This window comes from Pinus tabuliformis, chromosome 6, assembly GCF_031772625.1.
Source record: "Pinus tabuliformis cultivar Carrire ecotype Pingquan chromosome 6, CPIR1, whole genome shotgun sequence".
Classification (NCBI taxonomy): Eukaryota; Viridiplantae; Streptophyta; class Pinopsida; order Pinales; family Pinaceae; genus Pinus; species Pinus tabuliformis.
In genome coordinates, this window is record NC_142292.1 from 775,769,481 (window position 1) to 775,787,107 (window position 17,627).

The 17,627-nt window shown below is 36.3% G+C and overlaps 1 protein-coding gene across 1 annotated transcript; it reads left to right on the top strand.

The window, feature by feature from the left end:
* Positions 1-9,129: 9,129 nt before the first annotated feature.
* Positions 9,130-10,841, top strand: LOC149261023 (DNA replication licensing factor MCM5-like). The gene is made up of 4 exons (XM_089381008.1): positions 9,130-9,171; positions 9,291-9,420; positions 9,582-9,683; positions 10,022-10,841. The coding sequence occupies exons 1-4, from the start codon at positions 9,164-9,166 to the stop codon at positions 10,103-10,105; spliced, it is 324 nt and encodes a 107-aa protein (XP_089237134.1). The 5' UTR covers positions 9,130-9,163; the 3' UTR covers positions 10,106-10,841.
* The last annotated feature ends 6,786 nt before the right edge of the window (positions 10,842-17,627 follow it).

Here is a 17,627-nt window from a genome sequence, read left to right on the forward strand (position 1 = left end):
ATAGTAGGAAAATTCTTAACATTAAACTTTTATGTATTTTCAGTTGAATGAGAACCCATTCCTACAAATAGTTGATTATTAGATGTACCTTTATCACATTTCTTGTAGCCTCCTTCTTATTGTTTCCAGGACCTCCGGTGTATGGCTCCCCGTTAATCTCTACAGTTGCTATAAAAGTTGGACAGTGTGCGATTCCTTCCTTTGTAAATTGATAGGTAGGAAGTGGAATGTTCTTCTTTACAGCAAGCTTGTTGAGCACGTTCTTGAGTAGTCTTATCTCTTTAAACTGGATATCCAACCCTAGCTTAAGCAAATCTTGAACCGCTACTTGAGTGGCGATGTTCTTCTTATATTCAAATTTGGGAGGCGAATCATATCATGCACCATTCACTGTCACACTACACTTGAACTCAGGAAGATGGTATTTACCTTCATTTACGATGGTGTAAATTGGCAAAGGCAAAGAATTCTTTTGGGCATACTCTTGTAACCTGTTATTGAACATTTCTGCAGCAGTGCAAAGGGATCGAAATGTAGAAATGAGGTCAAGAGAAAAAGGAGAAAAGAGTGTGGAACAGAGAAGTTAGGGTTAATGTGGGCTCCCAATATCCTAATATAATTTCTCCCAACTGTGATAAATTTACTAGGGTTTAACAAAATTGAGATAAATACGACCCATATGAATTCACCAAATTAGACGAACACATGGACTCAATTAGCTTGTATAACTATTTTGATAGGTGAAGCTTCAAATGGTTATAGGTTCTCTATTGCCAAAGGGGGACAAGGCATTCTGCTTTCTCCAAAATAGCAGAGGAAACACCCTCTTCTCATAGGAAGGTCACTCTCTGGATAATAAGAGGCATATATTTTGCATTTCTCATGGTGGTGGTTGTTTTTCTGAGAAAAGGAGAGTGCTTCCTCTATTAAAAGTGTTGGATTCATGCACTACCCATGATTGCCTATCTATTGGCAGAGAAAGAGGCAATCCAATACTTTTGGTTCGGTCTATTCTTGCCGACTAACATATTAATTGAGGTTTCTATAATTTGTATATTAGCAAGGATTGTTGTTGCATATTCTGCTCCACAAAGCTGGAAATGGACTCACCCATCTTAAATATATCGAGTGATGGACAATTGAAACAATACACTAAATATTTTCCAGCAACGACGAAAGTGAATGCCTCCGAGGTTTGAAAACTGTGACCACTAGCCTTTGTATTGTCTCTCTGCCTTTGGATTGCCAGTTTGGGCCTTCAATATTTGTGATACTAATAGATTATCTTTGTGCCTTCGTATTGTCAATTTGGACTATACATTTAAATCCATTATATTCCTCTCAACTTCGCGTTCAGTTTAAACTCTTTTCAGGTGTCATTTTGTCTTGTTAACATCAAGGTTTTTTCCTCTCACTTGCATCTAGAAGATTGTTCATAGTCTTGAAGTCTACTCCTCTTCTTAATGTGTTGAGAGTACAAGTGGGTATATTTTCCTCATTGTCGTATCATTTGTTGAAATAACGATAAGAATTGATAATTTATTAGAGTTATTAAGAACTATAATCATATCAACTATTGAAAGAACAATTAAAATCAACAAACTCACTGTCATAGATATTCAAACCTATTTGTGAAATGCACAAGAACAAATTGATTTTTTGTAGCTTGAATCTCAACTACAATAGGAAGATTTACAATAGTGGAGTCATCATTCTGAACTTGTTTCTGTTTAGAACATTGAAATAGACTCCCATCAACAACAAGTCAATAATGTTACAGATGATTCAAATTGATTGCCCAATGAAGCAGCAAAGTTACATGCAGATGCCAAAATTCAGCCTGCACTTCCCAAATCAATCATCAGACCTTGGGAAGAGCTTGTCCATAACAAGAAAAAAACAGGTCTTAGATATGATAAGGAGGTTTCCTTTCACATTCCAGATTACTCAAAGCCCATCCAGTTTTAGAGTGCTGAATTTCTTCATGACAATTCACCTTCAGTTGTTTCAGATTTTCATCCTCTTCCATGATAGCCATAATAGACTGTTAAATGCCAACATTGTGACAAAGTTGGTCATGTGAAAGATCATTGTTTTGATCTTCATCCGTGAAAGCATTGTAGTTAGTGTACTCATTCTTCACACAAATGCTTAAAAAAAAGCCTTCTGTAAGAACATAGATTCATCTTGGATGGATCACTTCTTAACAATAGGCTTCAACAACTAAGAAGATATTTCAGTCATGTTAGAATTTCTTCTAGAATATTAAAATTTCTTGTAGTTGAGTTTTCTCCATATTCTCACCTTGTATATGACAGGGGGGAAGTGGAGGTCATCTACAAGTTTCAAAGCCACATCAAGCGAGCCTGAGCCATAACCTGCCATTCTAGTTTCAGAGTTGTAGTGAGAGACAAAGATGCCCTTGACCATGCCATTGGTTGGTGGTCAGCCTTAAATGATCTATGCGAGGTGAGACCTCCATTTTCAGGTTGATCTTATCCCTCTTGAAAGAATTGGGGACACTTCCTCTGGAAAAAGACTTAAGCTTCTTGCAGTTTTAGAAGAACTCCAGGAATTGCATTAAACATTCTAGAGTTGGTGGTCATCCTTATATCATTGCAGGTTGTAGACCTCCATTTTTCAAATTGAAGGTCTTCCTCTCCAAAGCATTAGGGACACTTCCTCTTGTAGAAGATTTTAGCTTCTTATCAGACTTGGAAGAGTTCTGGGAACTGCACTAAGCGTTCCAGTGTTGGTGGTCATCCTTAAACCACCCCCCTTATACCAACATTTCAGAGAGAACATTTAGCCTAGTGTTTCCATGCATTTTTTGCACATTTTTTTTATTAGAGATCTTTTCTTGGACTTGTACATACCTCTTCGGATTAACGAGGGGAATGTTGGACACCTAATCCTCTATGGGTTGGTGTGGAATGCGAACAACCACTAGAGTCCAAGAGACCACTTGGAATATGAATCCAAGGGTCACATCAATGTACTATAAATGTATATCATGTCAATAATATATACAATTCAATGCTTATATTTCAAATTCATTGTTTACGTTCCATGTATGTTTAACATATTGGATCAATGTACTTGACTTATGGTTTTTAGTCTTGTTCACTATATATATCTCAAGAATTCCAGTCCCTGATGCTTATCTAATCCACCATTCACCCTATCCATGTTCATGTAAGAGACTTATGGTTTTTAGTCTTGGCCTTACTACATGACACATGGAGAACAAAGGTGTCCATCCTCACTCCCTCTCAAAGTGGGAGGAGATGTCCACAAGCCCAAGCTTGTCTAAAAAATTCTCATCATTTCCCTTTGGAAGGGATTTCAACCATACATTGGCTACTTGTTCATAAGTGGAGATATGTTGTAGCTTCACAGCTCCATTCTATATCATTTCACGAGTCATAGTGTGCTTCGACCTTCCTGTTTCTTTGACAATCTTTATATAGCTTATTTTAATGTAAGGTATTGAATCTAACATGACATCAAATAGTCCAACAAAAGGAGCCAAACTCGCTACAAAGTTGTCATATGTTCATCTTTCACAATGTCCAATACAATTCTGCTTCCTGCTCGCTCAAGGAACCATGGCCAATCTTAAATGAAAACTATTAATACCTTTTATTCATCAATCAAAACTGCCAACCTAATTAGTATATCAAAGAACCAAACAACTACTAGTATAATGATGGATCAACAAGATCTGAACTTCCACAACTTATACTAATAGATGTTATCATAGTTTATGATACCTAATCCCAAACTTCTGGAGGATCTTCATCACAAGCTTCTTTTTAGTTTTCTGTCAAACTTCAAGTAGTAGTGTATTAATCCAAGGTCGTTCTGCTTCTAGCTCCCTCTAAAGTCAATATTACTTCCTTTGACTAATGACTCCTTCTTTTCCAAAGTATGATTTCTTCTTTAATCGTGAGGCTCTTTAAAAAATGTAGGATAATTATTCTTACTAATTTAGTTGTCTTAATAATGATTCTCTGCCTCTTACTTGGGAGAACCTTCTAGCTTTTATACTACCCAATACTATATCTTGACTTGTTACAAACAAGATACAATTTAAACTGTTTTCTCCTCCAATATTCAATTCTCCTATAAATTTGGAAAGTCCTCTAACTATGCTTCATTCTTCCATATTATTATTCTCTTTCAAAATCCTAGGTCACCCTAGTTATTTACCTACAATTCTTATTGGGATGATATGAAAAGGTAATTATAACTAGGCAGAGGATACATAGAGAAAAGACTAACAAAAAATTAAAGACAATAGCAACAATGTTAAAATTGGCAACTAGGGCCAAACTCCACCTTGGACAACTCATATTACGAAGCTGATATTTTTATTGGATTCCTCTTTCCGATAAGTGTAGAATTGATCTAAAGATAATCTCATTCTGACATATACAAACAAAATTATGAATTTATTTCTTTTATGGACAAATTGTCAAGGTCAGTTAGCAAACTAATGTAGGCTCAAAAGCCCAAAAGTCATGTCTTTTCATTCTCAATGTTGCATATAAATAGAAGGAGCATCTACCTCATTTGGAGACTCATCATCACTCACATAATCTTCCTCTCTCTCCTCATCTAATTAGGTTGTACATATTTCTGGGCAGCTTCTCTCCTCCACATGTGTGAAGGGAGGGTTGACTATACTTTTTTGTTTTCTGAATTGACCAAGTTGCAACAAGCTTGACCAACATTTACTAGGTAGTAGTTGACCTTGTTTGATTGTGTTTTTCTTGGGAGAAATTATGTTTGGGCAGGCCATATTTCTTGGCTCAAATTTTGATGTTTTCTGGGTTGTTTGACCTACGTTGACCAAGTTTGACCGACTTTTTCTGGATTCTTTTGGGCTATTTTGGACTGTTCTTGGAGTTTTAATTGATTGGGTTTTACCAAGCTGATTTGGAGAAGTAATTCTGTTAATTTGACCAACGTTGACTTTCTGGTTAGGGCATCTTATTGATGGCAATTTGACTGTGTTTGGGAAAGTGAATTTTGTATATGGTACTCTTTTTTTGCTGAAATTTTGAATAATAATAAGAAGACTTGATCAAAGGGTTTCCCCACATTAGGGTTTTTCCCTAACATTCACCAAATATTGTGTCCTCTTGTCTTGGCTTGTCTTCTTCTTTTTATGTATGTTCTATCTGCATTTACTATCAATGTTAATGTGATTGCTCATATGGAAATTGATATTGGACTAATAAGACAATTGAAGTAAATTGCTCTAAAGCATAGAACATGCCAAAAATTAACATGGTATTGGAGCTGAGGTGAAGTGAAAGCCCAAGCAAAAGTGAAAAAGAGAAATCTCTAAAATTTATTGGACAAGGACAAGATTCAATGGCCTCCACATCTTACTTCAAACCTAATGAGAAGCTCAATGATAAGTTTGATTACCATGCATGGATGTCTCTTGATTTGACTTTGGAAGAGTGAGATGTTATGGACTATGTGTAGGGAAAGATTACTGGACCTCCTTCATGTGCATCAGTTGCCGCTAAGACAAAGTACAAGAAAGTTGAAGTCAAATCTAAGAATATCATCAGGGATTCTATATCTATACATGTTTAGTTATTTGTTAATGTATATTTTTCTTGACATGGCTATAGAGGTTTATTATCTTTGTAAATTAGTGTCGAAACTTAAACTTTTTATGGACTAGAGGTCAAAATCAATGTACTATGCTATATCTCTAATTATAATCCTCTCAATTGGGTTTTAATATCTTAGGTCGCTGGAAGGAATGATTGTCATCCTCTTCACCTAGATTCAATTCCTACAATTGACATGTTGCGCTCATATGTAGTAAATTGATGTAATAAGTCTTTGTTGTAAATTTTAGTTGTCATAGAGTATATCGGTTGAAATATGAATAATTTTCATTTACCATTTTTTTGGCTTTTATTCATTTTTTAGTATTTTAGATTAAATAGAAAAATAAATAAGTTCAAAAATATATAAAGAAATGAATGAGTAAAATACTAAATTTACAAAAATTTGTGGATATTTAAAAAGCATTATAGAAACTAGATTTAATAAAGAATTTACTCCATGGCACTTGCTAGATTGTATACATAGAAAAAACATTAATGAATGAATAATTATTTACTAACCACTCCTCTTACATGATGGAAGGTTTCATTGTCTTCTCTTCTTGTTATAGAAGTTTCAAAAAGACAATTGTAAATATTAAACTAACAAGGAAAAATAGAAAAGTTGGAACTACTATCGAGGGTAGTAAACTTAAACTCGGTATAGATTTAAAGATCAAAAATTAGAAAATAAAGTGATCTAAGTAACATTAATATGGAAATTCTTCTAAATTATTTGTTGCAATTAAATATCAATTCATATGATACTGATTTGAAAACTATTCTAAACTATTTAGTGTAGACTTCATTTAAAAATTAGATACTAAGTATTGGTTACCTGCTAATAGAGAAAAATAACATAAACACAACATTATATAAAAATTTTCCACCATTTACCCTAAAAATCCTCAATTAACATAAATAATTGACTGGGAGAGGAAAGTAAATCAATATACATAAATAAGGTGATTAAGATAGGAAAATAGAGATTAGTGAAGTTTTAAAATTTTTGAGACAAACATATAGATGTGGTTGCAAAGGTAAATTCATAGTCCCTCTCTTTATATGTTTAAGGACTTGCTTATAATATTGAGATTTTCTATCCTAATATATTTTTTTTCTTTAAGTTGCAAAAACAATAAATCCTTCATCACCCCATTGCATATTCTAAGCCAACCGCAACAACACTTAGAATAAATAATGAGGGGATGCACCTCTATGGTGTGATTATATGAAAGTAAAATAGGAATAAGATTGTGAAAGACAATATATAAACTAATGAATTCTTGTTTCCTTGAATTCAATTCAATTCAATCTATTATCCATTTGGAAAATCAATGTTCTCAATGCACAAGCACTTACATTCATATTGTTCATTTACCTAAGTAAGTCAATTATGTTATATTTTAATCTAAATATAATCAATTGTCATAATGTAAAATTCGTTACTCCTTGTCAAGTAATATAACAAATCATCTTCATATTTTTCATTTACCTAAGTAAGCCAATTATGTTATATTGTAATCCAAATATAATCAAGTGTCATTATGTAAAATTTGTTACTCCTTGTCAAGTAATATAACAAATCAAATTAACAAGACTACCTACCCAAACCACAAGTTAGATGCACTTATGGACAATGTTGGATATTTGTTTAATGACACAACTAGCTTTCTAAATGGAAAAAGTTGTAGTCTAATTGTTAGATGTTTTTGCCATTTTCCAAGCATTTTTTTCTGGGTAAATTTTGCCTAAAATCCAACAAAAATTTCTTGGAATCTTAATTTTTCCTTATGTAATTTGTAGAAATTGAATGCTCCAAGAGATTTTCAAGGCACTAGTCCATTTATACAATCAAAAAAACATTTAAAATTTAAACAACTAAAATTCTCAACCTAACCAAAAATTATATCATTGAGACACTAGACGGACAACAAATTAAATTAATTCTGAAATTTAAAATTATTATATATGAAAGAAAAATAAAACAATTATAGAGATAAATAGTAATTAACTTTAAATTCTTAATTATAATATATAATATTATTTTTATTTCTTATTATTTTTAATATTTTTAATAAAAACATTTTCTTAATAATTTCCTCTCACCTCTTTTAAAAATAAGAAGAAGAAAAAGATTGAATAAGAATTTTTTTATTTTGATAATGCTAATCATTACTAATAATAATATAGTAGGGAGATTTATTAATAAAAAAGAAATCAAGGACAATTCCAAGAGCACATTTAATAAAGAACGATGGTGAAAAATAATATATTATGTTTTTAAAAATGACAGGTTGGAAATTGGATGTAATATCATTTTTTAATAAAAATAATATTCAATTTATGATGAGCTTTATAGGCTATAAATTAGCTTGGAAAGTTATTTTTAGCTGGAATGTGGTGACTTTTTTTTTTTTTTTCAAAATATTTGATTATAAGAGTGTTTGAATCTTTCTTTTATGGTTCAAATGAATTCAGTGTCATCAACAACCCTTTAGGTACCCAAAATCCTGAAGTTTGAGAGCAATAACCTGGATTTCCCAAAATTTCTGCAAGATTTTTGTAAAAACCATGCTATAATTTCCACTATTTTTCTGACTAATTTTTCACCTCTTTAAACTACAACCCTTTAGGTAACCAAAATCATGAAGTTTGACTGCAATAACCTGGATTTCCCAAAATTTATCCCAGATTTTCACAAAAATCATGACATAATTACCACTATTTTTCTGGTTAATTTGTAACCTCTTTAAAGTACAACCCTTTAGGTACCCAAAATCCTGGAATATAACAGCAATAACCTGCATTTCCCACAATTTCTACTAAAATTTTACAAAAAATCATACCATAATTTTCACTATTTTTCTAACTAATTACGCCGTAAGGCGTTCCCCTCTGAAATCAACTTTGCTCTCTGCCTACGTGTCATTACTGTGCACCATTAGATGATATGTTAGACGATTGAGCCATCTTGAGTCGTTGGATCAGCTGCAACTCCTTAACTGCCTGAGCAGCGCATCGGCTTCGTCTCCTTGGGTACTGTATCGACGGCGGGGAGAAGATGCTGGTGTACGAGTATATGCCCCAGGGGCCGCTGAGTCTGCATCTGTTTGAATGGGCGGCGGCCGAGCTGAGGCCGCTAGAATGGAAACAGAGGCTTAGCTTTGCCCTCGATGTCGCCCGCGGAGTTGAGTACCTGCACAGCCTTGCACGGACGAGCTTCATTCACAGAGATCTGAAGCCCTCTAATATCCTTCTGGGCGACGACATGAGGGCCAAGGTCTATAACTATGTTAGGATTAGACAGGTACTCTCATTTGTTTGTGGGTCGTTTTTCTGGATGGGAAATATGAGTTTTCCAAAAAAAAATACTTTCAATCGGTTTTTGATTGTGGAATCATCGGTATTATGTCTGGAATTTTCAGCAAATGCGCCAACAGGCTCATGAAAGTGGAGATTCTCCTGCCATACCTATAACAGTGAGGCAGTTAGAAGCTATTATTAGATTAAGCGGGTCCATTGCAAAGATGCAATTGTGAGTAGTCCCAGCATTATTTTGTAATTTTTCAATGTATGCATTATTGTTAATCAAAGTCAATCGATTTCCTTAGTCAGATTGCATCTGAAAAATTGAAAATATTGTTTTTAATGCAGGTCAACTGTAGCAACAGAGGAACATGTCACAGAAGCTTTGAGGCTTTTCAATGTTTCTACTATGGATGCTGCACGCTCTGGCATTGCTGAACAAATAAGTTTGACACCAGAAATGAGAAGTGAAATTCAGGTACGCGTCTCATCTAATCTAGCAAGTAAGAACAGCTATATTTGTGGATTCTTTCTTCAAACCAAAAGCCTGCTATGCTTGCGAACTATGTCATGGTCTTTGATTTGCAACAATAAAGAAAATTGATGGTTGCTCATGCTAGTGCCACATGCTTGTAACAGCAAGTTGAGACACAGATAAAGAGACGGATGGGAATCGGCATCAACGTATCTGAGAGGCGTCTGATTGATGATATGGTCAGAATGGGGTTGAATGAATCAACTGTAAGAATTACAACACTCATTATATTGCTGAGTTTCGGCAGTGACTATTTTATTATTATAATTTTCCAATGTCAGTACATGTTACTTCTATAATTAGTTTTGTTAGCTAGCTCAATATTGGAGTTATATTGCTTACCCGTAGATCATTTTATGGGTAGTTTGCGCAACAGGCAATGTATATCACGGGGAGAAATGGCTTTCGTCACCTATAGAACCTTGCTAATGATGTTGTTTACAGCCTCTCTTAAGTAATGATATGATAGGTTGTTTACAGCTTCTCTGAAGTAATGATATCATAGCCATGGTTTTCACCAAGTGGGCTGATTTGTTCATTTCAGGTTCGAAGAGCTCTCCTTATCATGCATCAAAGGGATGAAGTGGAATACAAGAGAGAAAGGCGTGTCATAGTTCGCAAAGTGTAAAGTTAAAGATGAGTGATCTGATACTGTTAGGACCCTAACAGAGGGCCGCGGCTAGGCAGTGCCAGTTTTGTGTAAAGTTTATTTTCTTCAACAGGCATCCTTCCAAAAGGCTTTTCTATAATGGTCTCGACACAAGAGGCAGTTTTATTATGATAAATATCGTGGTAAAGTCATGCTTACGAGGTCCCTCCTCCCAAATCAAGTCATGCTTACGAGGTCCCTCCTCCCAAACCAAGTCATGCTTACGAGGTCCCTCCTCCGACTCTTACAAGGGTTCCCTACATTCCAGCTCCCACAGGAAAACCCCACCCCTCTTCTCCTCCACCAGTCCACAAACTCCCCACACCTCCCAAATATGTTTACCCTGCTCCTCCTCCTCGCTATTAGACTCTGCAACTAGTCAAACAAGTATGCATTTTCACATAAGTTTTCTCTGCTACTTTCTTTCCACTGTTACATGCATTTCAATTTCTTATGGTTTGTTTTATAGGATGGATCTCAGTTCACCATTTTCTGATGTTGCTCTCAGTGAATCACACAGATAGGTAGAGTATGAGAGTTTAGTTTCGAAAATCTGGTTTAATAGTTAAGTGGAGAGGTTTGGTCTTCAAGATTTCTATGGTTCAATTCTGAACAAAACTATGTACTACAGATATTCCAAGTGCTACCTCTTCAACTGAGCTGGAAAAAAATTAGAATATGACAGCAACTCTTACAAGAGACTGCGAAGTGTCAATCACACATGAGTTAAGATTAGTATCTTTGTTCTTAGCAAGTTTGAGTCTATGTAATCACTTAGCTTTAAGTATTTGAATCAATGCAATTTACTGAGCAACAGTTCATATCAGAATTTGTGTTATTATTGTGCAGTTTCCTCCTCTGTCCATCTATTGGATTTTGTCATTACCAAAAAGTTGAATATAAATATGTGAGCTACCAACACTCTTGTTTGAAAAGCTGAAAGCTGCGTACAAGTATATGTTTCCAATCCATTTTGAGTTTCTTATATTCTTCTGCATAGGAAGAAGAGACAATGTGTCAGCTGTTGGTTCTATGCCATTGCATCTGCTAGGTACTGGATACCTATTGCTGTTATTTATCAGAACGTTAAAGAAAATGTTCACTGTTCTGTCCTTCTGAAGTTGATCCTTCGTTTCTCTGTGACATTGCCATTTTGTTTTTGAAATTTACATGTCATTATGCGCGTTGATGCTGCGCAGAAATTTTCATATAATGTTAATCAGTCCATTAAAATATGTTGGAAAATAATAGAGACGATATAAGTCAGTCCAATAAAGACAATGTAAATATAGTTTGAAAAAGTTCATACAGGGTAAATTGTATGCAAAGCTGCTCATAAAGAAAAATCAGGATCTCTTTCATGCGAAATGGATTGTTATTCTAGTAAAAGTGTTAAATATTTTTTATTCATTTCACTTATTATTCAAATTTGTTTCGAACTTGCATGTATGTATAAATTTAACTTATATGTATATATAAATTTGTTTATTAAAACGCCAATAGTGTACGAGGATAACAAATCTCATCACTAACTCATCCCCACCTGTTTATTTCTATGCATTTTCATTCTCATTCTAGTTACGCCGTAAGGCGTTCCCTCTGAAACGAACTCCCCTCCATGCAACCGTGTCTCGACGTGGGCCGTTAAATGGATTGTTAGACGATTAAATAATCTCCAGCCATTAGATCATCAGTGAAGAACATTCTGATCAGTGAAGAGTCGCACGCCCTGAGGTCTGAAGCGACACAGGGAAATTTTATGGGTATATCGAAGTGGGTGGCGGTATTCAGACCATTTTTGGTTTGGATTCTCAGATTTTTGGAACCGAATCCCCAGTTTGCAGATTTTTTTATCTGCTTCCTGTTTTATGATTCTGGTTCTCACATTTTCGTATCTCTGTCTTCTCGTCTGATTTGGGTCAGCAGCGTTTTTTGCTGTGGGAAGAAAACTTCTGAAGATGAAGATCAAGGGTGGGTGCGGGGTTAACAGTTTTTTGAATTCATGGAAGATACTCTTATTCCTTGTAGCCTCCATTAATCCCGACATATTTAGAGTCGAAAATGGTATTGATTGTAGGAGCAGGGGTGCTGGGATTGACCTACACTTTCATGAAGACTGGATGGCCCTCAGGCCTTATTGTACTGGCACTGGTGGCATGCATTGCCTATTATGGCATGACGCTGTTGGTGTGGTCTAAGAGGGCCCTCAAAAGGCAAGGATTTCAGAAAATATAGCTTTGGAGATCTGGGCTTTGCTGTTTATGGAAGTACAGGGAAAGCCATGGTGGATTTTATGGTGGTCCTCTGCATGGAAGGAGTTTGTGTGGGTTATCGCATATTCATAGGGAATACTCTGTCTTACGTGTTTATTACGCCGTAAGGCATTCCCCTCTGAAATCAACTTTGCTCTCTGCCTACGTGTCATTACTTTGCACCATTAGATGATATGTTAGACGATTGAGCCATCTTGAATCGTTGGATCATGTTGAGATAGCTGCAACTCCTTAACTGCCTGAGCAGCGCATCGGCTTCGTCTCCTTGGGTACTGTATCGACGGCGGGGAGAAGATGCTGGTGTACGAGTATATGCCCCAGGGGCCGCTGAGTCTGCATCTGTTTGAATGGGCGGCGGCCGGGCTGAGGCCGCTAGAATGGAAACAGAGGCTTAGCTTTGCCCTCGATGTCGCCCGCGGAGTTGAGTACCTGCACAACCTTGCACGGACGAGCTTCATTCACAGAGATCTGAAGCCCTCTAATATCCTTCTGGGCGACGACATGAGGGCCAAGGTCTCGGATTTCGAGTTGGTCAAGCTGGCCCCTGATGGAAAGTTTTCTGTTGAAACCAGGCTAGCCGGCACTTTTGGTTATCTGGCCCCTGAATACGCAGGTACGCATGGAATCACTCCATTTCATTCCATTGCCCTCGATGTCGCCCGCGGAGTTGAGTACCTGCACAGCCTTGCACAGACGAGCTTCATTCACAGAGATCTGAAGCCCTCTAATATCCTTCTGGGCGACGACATGAGGGCCAAGGTCTCGGATTTCGAGTTGGTCAAGCTGGCCCCTGATGGAAAGTTTTCTGTTGAAACCAGGCTGGCCGACACTTTTGGTTATCTGGCCCCTGAATACGCAGGTACACATGGAATCACTCCATTTCATTCCATTGCCCTCGATGTCGCCCGCGGAGTTGAGTACCTGCACAGCCTTGCACAGACGAGCTTCATTCACAGAGATCTGAAGCCCTCTAATATTCTTCTGGGCGACGACATGAGGGCCAAGGTCTCGGATTTCGAGTTGGTCAAGCTGGCCCCTGATGGAAAGTTTTCTGTTGAAACCAGGCTGGCCGGCACTTTTGGTTATCTGGGCCCTGAATACGCAGGTAAGCATGGAATCACTCCATTTCATTCCATCAATCTAGCTTTGTTGGAATTTAGTAGCTTTGTTTTGTTTCATTCCATCAATTTAGGTTTGTTGGAATTCACTAGCTTTGATTTGTTTGAATTCATTAACTTAAGTCTCATTGAGTTGATTCGGAATGCAATGAGTTCATTCAACCAGGGAGATTCTTCAGTCTCCCTGGTTGAATGAACTCATTGCATTCCGAATCAACTCAATGAATCTTAGCAATGGTGTAACGCCTGTGTCTGATTTGTCGGAGGACTATTCGCTAACCTTTGATGGTGAAAAACCATCTTTGTCCTGCACTGTTCTTGATTCAAACTGGATATTGACTTAACTTGTTCCATATGCCTGGTGAGTTCATATAGTATTATTAGAGCACATATAAATGTAATGCACTATGATGAAAGTACTCTGTTAAGTTAATTAACCATTTTCACTGTAGCCCACCTGTTTGATTTACAGCAGCATCGTTTAGCAATGGTATTTTGATGTACAAGACTGTTATCTGTAGTTTAAGGAAGAAGGACCAATGGTACTTTGATGTACAAGACCGTTTTCTGTAGTTTAAGCCTTAAGGAAGAAGGACGAATTGAAGACCGAGGATAGTAATAACCAGACTAGAAACTTGGGAGGAAATGCCTGAGAAGGGTAGTCTTCTAGAACAAGACAAAAACTTTGTCTAAATGAATAAGTTCCCACCAATGACATTTTATTAAGATAAGCGACACTGTAGACTGTGCTGTCTCACGGTGCCAGGTAAATACGAATAATGCAATATTGCCGTAGAACTCAAGATAGTGGTATGGAGCTCATGAACCGTAACCCCAACTCTCATGGTTGCAATAGAACCGACAACCTGATTAAGAGACGTGTTTCTTATACCATCCTTATATGAATCTGCATTATTGAAGTGAAGTTAAACAACCTTATGAATCTGCATTATTGAAGTAAAGTACATAGCTTGAATAAATAGGAACAATTTTTTGTACCATACTTGTCCTCATTCCTGCCCTTTGTATAGCTCTGTGAGAGAAAAAGAATCCCAACTTCGCATGATCACAGTAAAGCCCACAACCTGAATAAAAGACCTGTTTCTTGTACCGTTCTTTCATAAATCTGCATTATTGCAGTAAAGCCCACAACTTGAAAAAAGTGCATATTTCTTGTACCATCCGTGCCCTCATTCCTTTTTATTTTATTCTTGGATCTATAGGTAAAAAGGAACCCCAACTCCACATTACTGCAGTAAAACCCACAACTTGAATAAAATACCTGCTTCTTGTACCATTCGTCCTTAATTCTCTCTTGTTTTTTTATGCATGGTGAGTTGTAAACCTCAACTCTGCATTATTGCAGTAAAGCCCACAGCCTGAGTAACTTAATAAGACACCTGTTTCTTGTACCATTTATGTCTTCATTTCTCTCATTTTTAGATTTATGAAACCCAACTCCACATGATCTCGGTAGGGTTCACAAACTGAATAAGAGACTGTTTCTTACACCACCATTGTCACTTAACATGTGGTCATGGTCATCAAACTCAACTAAATAATACACAAGATCAAGGCTTTATGCCTCCAGGGTTTGAATGTGGGTCATTATTGTGGGTCATTATTGTGGCTACGAGGGTTGCTTCTTATTGGTTCAGTTCTTGAGATGCACTGACCCACCTTGTAGTGTAAGGGTTGCCCTTTTGCATTTTACATATTTGCACTAAACGTGAATAGTTTGAATGTATCTGTTTATTTTTCTACTTTGAGTATCCAATCAGATAATGATATCAATACTTGAAAATTGTGGAAGACTAGCTTCTGCGTTTGGTCTGTTTATTGTGTGTCCTTTGACTGTATTTGGAATTTGTGAATGAATATATTGTGCATTGGCTCCAACGAGTAGAGCTTTGACGAAATAATGTCACTGATGTTCATTAATTTCAGTTTGTATATTCAAATTTCAGACAACTTACATGCCACATAGTTTCAAATTCAAGATTTTCCTTCTTTCGAATCTCGTTTCATTGAAGATGTTTGTTTGTTATTTTATATTATATTGAACAAAAATAAATGCTAATTTTTTTTAATGGTTAAAAAATCAAGGCGAGTATGTATTTATATTAATTTATTTTCACGACCTTTTTTGGTATTTTTTCTGAATAGCAAGTGGTTTTTTTTTCCTTTATCAATCTATGCACAAATTTCTCCCACCTGGAACAGTGTACACAGTTATACCACCCTAAACTGCAATAACATATGTGTGCAGCTATTTACAAATTAGCAATGGAATTAAGAATTCTGGAAAATTCATGGAATTTGATTTAGAAATATAAAAATTTATTAGAAATATTTAAAAATGGTATTAGAGAGTTGATTTTTATCTACTATTACACAAATCTGCACCCTCTAGCACAAAATCCTTACAAGGTACTGAGCTTAAGTGTAACATGGAAGAGTTGTCATTATCACCTAGAGATATACTTCCTTTCTGTTAAGTTTAGCCGAACTGAACTTCTATACGTATGCAAAGTGTGAAATGTATATGGTTTATAACATATCATCCGTGAACAAAAGATTTATCAGGCCAGAAACTGGTTTTGGTGTGCAAGTCCCTGGCTAATGTCATAGTATCCTTCCTCATTTTGTTACTAACATTGTAAACGGTTTCAGTGCCATGCCACATGGGCGATCCTTGGTTTGTGGTTGTTTTCTATGTGATATTTCAGGTGATCTTACTAGAGTGGCATAACTGGATGTCTCTATTTTGGGATTATTGTGTGTATCTTAACATTGCTGTTGGGATTATTTCTCTGAAGAATTTCCAACTTCAAAAGAAGTCAAAATGGCACAAGTATTTTTTGTTTTGGGAATTCTCTAACATTTGTACCTCACTCTGCTGCAGTGGGATTATATTAGAATATCTGAAAACAAATATCTAAACATTTTAATACTCACAATAAATTCCATTGTAGACCTTGATGTTCTCCCTGTGTTTTATACATTATCCTATGTTAAAATGTCTATTAAGTATCTAATAGAGATGCGAGGAAGGAATTACCGAGAGAAGTTGCAAGTGGGTTAATGTAATGGTTAGAAATTCACAAATTGCCTGTGGAGCTCCCAAGTCACCATGACATCATGGTTGCTGAAGGAGCACATAGTTACATTTGAGCATTTTTCTTTACTGACTCAGACTCAAAATCAGACATATTAGAGCACGGTTCTTACAATTCCTCTATTAATTACAGCAACCATCGCTTTGGCAGTGGACTGCCTGCCCCTCCTCCTGCTTATCAGTCTTCTTTTATACATTAGGTAGGTACGGTGCTTATCTTAGCATGGTCAAGCAAGTTGTGAAATGTATATGATTTATAACATATCATCCATGAACAAAAGATTTATCGGGCCAGAAACTGGTTTTGGGTTTTGGTGTGCAAGTCCCTGGCTAATGTCATAGTCTCAATAGTCACTGTTAGACACGTCAGCATTCACACTGGCTTTGACACCTTCAAACCTTACTATACTTCAATTCGTTCTATTATTATAATAAAGTATTATTGTTTGTACTATTCAATTTTTTCTGGTAAAAATAGTAGTGGACTACATTCCATACATTGCAATTTCATACTGACCTAACTCAACATAAATCTCAGGGCCATATATGCACTTCACGTGTATTGCTTGTACTACCAGATTTCGGTTCCTTTATCCTTCTCTATCAATCTCATTTCAATAAATTATAAATTACAGACATTCATTGACGCAGTTTCAGAAAGGGTTTCCCCTGCATATTGGGCTCACATGAATAAATGAGACAAAGCAGGCTCGACTGGGGTGACCTTGCAACACATTCACAGGACTAATGGAGAGATCAAGAGTTTAGAGTAATGTGGATGTGTTCCCAGGTCGCCCCAATCGAAACCTCCTCTGCTACTGCTGCTTTAATGGTGTCCTCCGCTTCTCCTCACTTCTTATCTCACAGCCAATATACCCAAAGGTAAGGACAGATACTATAACTGCAAGCAAGAAAGAAACAAAATCTGCAACAAGCAACAATTTTTAACAGTCTCTTTCGTTTGTTTGTGATTCGTGCAGTCTCCCCTCTCC

Excerpts from the sequence above, each read along its gene's own strand:
- LOC149261023 (XM_089381008.1), top strand. Across the intron at positions 9,421-9,581 it reads AAATGAGAAGTGAAATTCAG|CAAGTTGAGACACAGATAAA; the intron begins GTACGCGTCTCA and ends TGCTTGTAACAG. Across the intron at positions 9,684-10,021 it reads TGGGGTTGAATGAATCAACT|GTTCGAAGAGCTCTCCTTAT; the intron begins GTAAGAATTACA and ends TGTTCATTTCAG.